General features: G+C 43.0%; 1 protein-coding gene across 5 annotated transcripts; it reads right to left on the bottom strand.

Moving 5' to 3' along the window:
• Positions 1-585: 585 nt before the first annotated feature.
• Positions 586-6829, bottom strand: LOC115010565 (dynein regulatory complex subunit 7-like). Of its 5 annotated transcripts, none has more exons than XM_029435207.1 (10): positions 6689-6829; positions 6468-6593; positions 5582-5776; positions 5301-5441; positions 4336-4554; positions 4100-4237; positions 3168-3237; positions 2205-2333; positions 1955-2083; positions 586-831 (listed from the first exon to the last, which is right to left on the bottom strand). In XM_029435207.1, coding segments are annotated over exons 2-10 (1137 nt in total). In that variant the 5' UTR covers positions 6582-6593; positions 6689-6829; the 3' UTR covers positions 586-829. The 5 variants fall into 5 exon arrangements, 4 of the variants coding, with proteins under 4 accessions (XP_029291067.1, XP_029291066.1, XP_029291070.1 ...); XR_003832488.1 differs by lacking the exon at positions 586-831 and adding an exon at positions 3476-3510 and having other exon boundaries at positions 1961-2083; XM_029435206.1 differs by lacking the exon at positions 586-831 and having other exon boundaries at positions 1590-2083.
• Positions 6830-7458: the final 629 nt, after the last annotated feature.

Below are 7458 nucleotides of genomic sequence, written 5' to 3'. Positions count from 1 at the left end.
CTCTTCTCCTGTAGACCAACCGAGTGTACGGGGAGGACATCATGTCATCATCAGGTCCATCAGCGAGGACAGACGGAGCAGGTCTCCTGTGGAAATCTCTTTAAATCACACTTGTGCAAAATATACAGAACCAAATGGAGCTGAAACCAATGATGACTACAGTGAGGTCGCTGTTCCGAAATCTCAAAATACAGTAAGAAAAAAAAAGGTTGTTCCTCTTTCACAAGCTTTCTCTGTAGTGACAGACTCTTTTATACCTCTGCAGTCGACTTGATTAAATATGAAAACATGATGTTGTTTATGTTAGTTTTTGATGTCAGAAAAAATAGTCCTAGGTATATTCAGACAGACGGAAAATAATTATTTTCTTTGCTAATTTAAAGCATGTAAACGCACTGGGTGGCCCTTTTATATAAATAATAAAAAGAGAGAGAATGTGTGCTGAATAAAAGGTCATCCAAACATCCAGGACACCATGCAGCAGATACAGATGTGCAGTAAAGTAAAGTACCACAGTGATCATACATGAGCTGCACATGTGTTTTTATTATGATTAGAAAACACAAAATGCCTGAAATGCGAAACACTTTGACTTCTCTTTGTTTTCTTTTTCCAGGATGAAGACGACGCGAGGAGACTCATCTACTCTGAGGTACATTTTTCCACCCGGGCCGCCGGCTCGTCCTACAGTGCCGTCCATGGCGACGGCGATACTGTCGTCTACGCTGTTGTTCCTCGGGGAGAAGGGAGCTCTGACGCCGGCCGTGCTGAAGATGATCCGCCTGTGTATTCGACTGTTAATTAGCTCCAACGCTGCCACATTTACGCTTCCTGTTGGCAGCAGAAACAGGTGTGAAGTAAATATGTAAATAATCTGAAATATATTCACACACAGACGTTTGTTCATGAGATAATATGTGCTGCCTCAACAATGTGCTTCAGGTCAGAGCTTCTTTTACTACTTTAAAAAGTATTTTTAGAAGTTATTATTTACGTTATTGAAGTGGTATTGTCACAGTAAGTTATTTTTGTAAAATAAATGGTTTTGGTAACGATGGCAGGTTACATTAGCGTAAGGTATTTTGTGTATGTGATGTCTGTAAGCAGGTAACTGGGTCAGGCCGAGTTCTTAAAAAGCTGAGTTCTGGATTAAAGATGCTCCCAACTATATGTGACGTCTCCTTACTGTGTAACCTTTTGTATTGTGGACAATGTATTGTGATCCCGAGGCGTTCCCAGGCCAGTGAGGAGATATAATCTCTCCACCGAGTCCTGGGTCTTCCCCGGGGTCTCCTCCCAGCTGGACGTGCCTGGAACACCTCCCTAGGGAGGCGCCCAGGTGGCTCCTCACTAGATGAACCACCTCAACTGGCTCCTTTCAACGCAAAGGAGCAGCGGCTCTACTCCGAGTCTCTCACGAATGGCTGAGCTTCTCACCCTATCTCTAAAGGAGACGCCAGCCACCCGTCTGAGAAAACACATTTCGGCCGCTTGTAAGTCATATTTTCAGAAATTTTCATGGTGTTCCTACAGCTGAAGGCAAGTTAGACACAAATATTAATTCTGTTTAATGTCAGAAACGAGCTCTATTATCCTGCAGAGTTTGAAACACTTGCTTCACAAAGTACACCGTGCCTCACATACATTATCTGGTACCAGTGTCAGCCGTGCTGCATAATGAACATGAACAAATGAAATGAACATCTGTAAAAACGTAGCGAGCAGCTGCCAGATTGTGAGCACGCAGAGGAAGCTACGCACATGGCGGACACAGTATAACAACAGGAGGAGGAAAGAATGTCATTTAGTTATCCCACATAAAACAACCGTTACTGAATGAGGGTTGAAGACGCTCCATTATGTTTCAGTTTGTTTTGTTGTTGTTTGTAAACAGATGTGTGCTACAGGTCAGTTACATGTGTCTTTGGTTCAGTGAACTTTTAACTGGATTTACATAAAAGGTGGAAACGTTGTACACGTTTGAAGCTTTCTGTGATGAAGCTGTCGACCTCGTTGACCTCCCTCTCCTCCAGGTGGTCGTTTCTGTGCTGATACCACTCCTTCACCATGACGACATCAGTGCCTTCAACACACACACACACACACACACACACACACACACACACACACACACAGCTTGTCTCTTTGTGCTGAAAACAACTGAACTGTTCTTTAGAAGTCATCCGTTTCTCCTGAACACTCACAGTTCAGGTCTTTGTATGTAGTCAGTCGTGTGATCAGCCCGTCTGACATCAGGTCCGGTGCAAACTTCTCCAGCTTTGCTTTTCTGTACTGGGTCACCTTCTGTGTTCCCGGCCAGCAGGTCTCCAGGTCTGCAGACGAACGCAGAGGCAGCAGTTTGTGGAGGTTTTACAGCATCATGTGTTTGTGTATTTTATTACACCCTCTTGGAAATCCCACTGTGACGCTAACTCCCCCGGGAGAAACTGTGGAAATCTAAATGCAAATGATCTCCGTGTTTTCTGGGATTGCCCTGTTATTAAATATTTGTGGAGAGCGATACATAATGTCTATAATGCCCCTGGAGAGTAAGACCTTATTTTTGGGACTCATATCTCAAGAAGGATTTATTCATTTAATGATTAATTAAGGATTAATTCACGGATGGATATTACAATGGACATTTACAAAATGGAGAAGATAACAGCATATTTTACCCACAAGTGGAAAACTGTTGACTATGTAACGCTCCAGAGGCAAGCTTTCATTTAGCAAAAGTATGATTATATGGTGGAGAAACCATCACTCCCTAATTGTTTGTCACAAACCTTAAAATGGGAATTTCATACGTACAATAAATGGATGATGGACATACAATATTATAATATTTATGGGATTGTGTTTGATGCTGAATGCTATTTAAAAGATATACTGAGAAGACGTTAGAGAGCGGCTGGATATCAGCACTGATCTGTGTCTTTGTGCACTTTATTTGAATAGAAGTCATTAAGGTGTTTCATGTTTCTGTCTTGATGCTTTAATGTTTTGTCAGTTTTGTCAGCTGTGATCCTGAACATCTCCATCTTTATAGATGTCATAAAATAAACACTACGTTGCAAACAAACAGGTAAAGAGCGTACAGGGTGATGTACAGAATCAGCACACGGCACCATCAGGTAAATACTGCTCGTGTGGACTTCCTGTACCTTGTTTTGAGATCGGGATGTCACTGACCCAGGATCGTGGCATCTCAAAAGCTCGGGGCTGCTCCTCCTCCTTCATAAACAACAAAGTGTTGAACTTCATTCATCCTAAAATCATGTTTCAGTTTCATTTAGCTGTAAATTGTATTATTCTTTCTTTCTTGTTACCTATAATGACAAACAGGTGATAAGAGTGTGTTTGTTGAGGCCTGTTTGCAGCAGGACGGTGTGTGTGGGGTTGAGTCAGAATAAACTGCAGTGTGTGTGTTCATGGTACTGAAGGAACATGTCAGTGCAACAGTGAGGCTCACTGATGTGTTAATAGTTGTTGGACAGTAATGGAGCTCTGTGGCCCAGAGGAAGAAGACACACACACACACACACACACACACACACACACACACACACACACACACACACACACACACACACACACACACACACACACACACACACACACACACACACACACAATACTTGTTAGTCGATACATTCACCGCTGCTTTCAATCTTTTAATGGGATTTATTGACACTAATAAAAATATCATCCTTATCTTCAAAGGTGTTTTCCTGCCTGCTGACGATTATTTTCTAGATTAATCGCTTGGTCTAATTTTATAAACTTGTGAAAAATGTCCATCCCAGTTTCTCCAAGTCCAAGATGAAGTCTTTAAATGTCTCGTCTTTCAGTCCAAACCCCAAAGATATTCACTTTAATATCATGTGGAAACAGAAAAACATTTTTGGCCATTTTTACATGAAAAGTTACTTTAACAATTAATCGATTAACTAAATAGTCGGCTGCTTATTTTCCTGTCGGTTGAATAATCGCTGCAGCTCTACTTTTAGGTCTTAATATCCACTATCAAAACTACTACATAGGGTGAGGGTATAAACTCATATACACACACAGAGAAAAACACACATACACACACCTCCACATCATTGGTGATTTTGCTCATCAGCTTACTCTCCTTTTTCTTCAACACATCAAGAATCAGCTGCTTTTTGTAGGTTGCACCGAACAGGACTGGCTCCCATATCTTTAAGTCTTCCAGGTCATACACCATATCCTACACACACACACACACACACACACACACACACACACACACTTTCAGATGTATTGTCTCTATTGTTTCGAGTGTGTGTGGAGTTGTCGTGGACTCACAGCGCAGCCGTTCCTGCAGTCCTGCATGTTGACGTAGTAGTTGAGATTGTTCCACACGCTCTCGATGCCCAGGAAGTTGTCATTGTCAGTGGTGTAGCTGTTCCCGGTCAGCGGGTCGATGAAGAAGTTCTCCTGGACGCTCCGACTCCCTGACAGCACCAGCACCCAGCAGTGCACCCGCAGTCCTTGCAGGGGGTCAGCAGGTCGCTGCTCACTCTCCTGTTCATAAAGGGAAAGAAAAGGTCAAAGGAGGGAGAGTAGAGACGGAAGGCTTTAATATCTAACTTGAAGCTTTATTTCAGGATGCTTGCTCATGTGTGCTGCGATGTCAGAACATGCAGTTTGGCTTTTATTAGAAGTGTACGGAGCCGCCATTATCTCTATCTGTTCAACCAACAAGAAGCTCTTTCTCTGTGTCTGTAGTGGAAGACTGGAGGTGGGCCACTTTTATACAAAGTCACGTTAAATCAGGGAAATGTTGTATTTTTTAATCTAATATTTGCTTCAATAAATTATGAAATATATTTCCATCGTCACATTATTTGTGTACGTGTGTCTCTAGCTTTTATTACAGCAACAATATTATTAAACATCTTTTTGAATTATGATCAGCTGTGAAACACAATGTGATGAACTCAGAACTCCGGTTACTGTGTGTTTACTTTAGAGTCTTATTCGTTATTTGACACCATGCAGACTTCATGTGTCACCTCTTGTGGAACAGCACAAGATTACATTCTCTGTTCCTGACAACAATATGACTTTTTATGGTGTTTATGAATCTATTAATGACAGTCTAATGATTTATAATGTTTTAGTAACTATGCCACGAGAGAAATTATCGATATTTGAGAGTAATTTCAACTCATTCTCTGAGAACAAGGTCTGTGAATGGTATATAGCTCACACAGGGACTCACTGTCTAACTGTGGAGTGTTGCTTTACCAGTACAAACATCATGTTACCTGTAGTTTGTGTTTCTGAAACCTCGCAGCCTCTGCATCCTGTTTCTTCTTCTCCTGCTGCGTCACAAAGTTACTCTTCAGCTCCCTCAGAGGTTTCACTGTGTATTTGTTCTCCTGCGGCTCCTGCTCTGAGATCACACTCTGCACATACAAACACAAAGCACAAGCAGACAGACACATTCATATCTGTGAGTCACCGATCTATCTGACAAGCTGGTTACCGCTCTTTATATGTGCAGCAGTAATGAACATCAGTCATGAACACTGAACACAGCACTGACCTTGACCTCAGTGTCCAGCAGGGGGCACTCCTGCAGACTCTGGTCCAGCAGACACATCTCTTTGACAGCGTAGCCGCTGACACAGTAAACGTCGTAGTGGGCCCCGAGCAGCAGGCTGCACAGCAGGGTGGCACATTCAAAACATGTGGCTCTCTGACTCTGCAGCACCGAGCTGGAGGAGAACAAATACCTGGGCTGGGACAGCAACACACAAGGACAGATTTCTGAATGGGCCTGCTGGGCACAGGTTAGGGGGTCCCTGAGCCAGATCTTCTGTTTGAAGTTACTGCTACCTACAGTTACTGCTTGAAGTCACAAAGAGACACAAAATGACCAAAAGGGACGCAACTCTATCACCAAGAATGACTAAAACGAGGCACAAATGACCACAAAGAGACACAAAACGTCTATTAAAATAATGCAAAACAAGCACAGGGACACACAAAGAGACGCAAAATGACTACAGAGCACATTCAATTAAATTGGCATTTAATTAGATTAAACACGGAGGCATCAAGTTGGCTATATTAGAGCTTTCAGAAAAACCTGAGTTTCACAGTCGTGATTGTGATTTGGAAGTTGACGTGAACAGTGTCTACAGTCAGGAACTGTAGTCATGGTAACCACACACACACACACACACACACACACACACACACACACACACACACACACACACACACAAACTTCTTGAGATTGCTTTTAGCTTTGAAAGGTGCTTTACAAATAAAATGTATTATTATTATTATTATTATTATTATGTTTATTATTATTATTATTATTATTATTATATTATTATTATTATTATTATTATTATTATTATTCCAACACCTACTTAAATAAGTGGACCAAATGATTATGTGGTCACTCGTGTTGCTCTTCTCACCAGGCCTTCAGGCGGCTCCAAAGGGTCCAGAGACAGGAAGTTAGCCACGAAGGAGGCACAGCCCCCCCAGGTGAGAAGTTCAGGGAACACTGTCGGTGTGGGCCGAAGCGTCATGGACACAAACTTCTGAATATTAGAAAAACAAACACTGGACTCAGACAGAGGTACATTAGTATATGGAAGGATGGTGATAAGAAAACACAATAAGTTGATGAATTTACATTCTCAGGATAATCGTGAAAATCTCAACAGTGACTTGAAAACGTCCAGATTGCTATCAAGGTAAAGAAGTGACAAATAGAGCCTGATATAAAGAAAAACATGTCTTCATGTACACAGGGGGTGTCACAGTCCCATCTGTATACCTAGTGTTTGCCGGTCCATGTTTTCCCTGTCTCTTTGTGTGTGTGTGTGTGTGTGCGTGTGTGTATGTGGCAGGGGCACGGTCAAAGACTTCAGCAGCTGATCTCATTCAACCCATCAACTCCAATCTGCTCACCTGTCTACAATCAACTCATCCCAGCACAGTTTATCTACCCCGGTCTTCCAGTCACTCATCGCCAGGTTGTTGTTTCTACTACCCCGGATCACTGCATAACTTGTCGCTCAACTTCTGCCTGCCTGCCTGCCTGCCTGCCTGCCTGCCTGCCTGCCTGCCTTGCCCGCCTGCCCGCCCTCCCCATTATTCTCTCACCATCTAGCCAGTATTGTTTTAATAAACTATTTAAACTTACTCCGTTTCCAGAGTCTAGTGTTCAAATTCCTTCTTCAGTAAAATGAGTGATCTATCCATCCATCCATCGTCTACAGCTTAACCGGGATCGGGTCGCGGGGGCAGCAGCTCCAGTAAGGAACCCCCAATCTTCCCTTCTCCGGGCCACATCCTCCAGCTCCGACTGGGGATCCTGAGGCGTTCCCAGGCCAGTGAGGAGATATAATCTCTCCACCGAGTCCTGGGTCTTCCCCGGGGTCTCCTCCCAGCTGGACGTGC

Source organism: Cottoperca gobio, chromosome 7 (genome assembly GCF_900634415.1).
Source record: "Cottoperca gobio chromosome 7, fCotGob3.1, whole genome shotgun sequence".
Classification (NCBI taxonomy): domain Eukaryota; kingdom Metazoa; phylum Chordata; class Actinopteri; order Perciformes; family Bovichtidae; genus Cottoperca; species Cottoperca gobio.
This window is presented reverse-complemented; position numbering and strand designations above follow the sequence as displayed.

Coding starts and splice junctions, on each gene's coding strand:
- LOC115010565 (XM_029435206.1), bottom strand. CDS start 6,581: ATGACGCTTCGGCCCACACCGACAGTGTTCCCTGAACTTCTCACCTGG. Junction 4,555..5,300: donor TTCAGAAACACAAACTACAG/GTAACATGATGT, acceptor CTTTATGAACAG/GAGAGTGAGCAGCGACCTGC. Junction 2,084..2,204: donor TACATACAAAGACCTGAACT/GTGAGTGTTCAG, acceptor TGTGTGTTGAAG/GCACTGATGTCGTCATGGTG.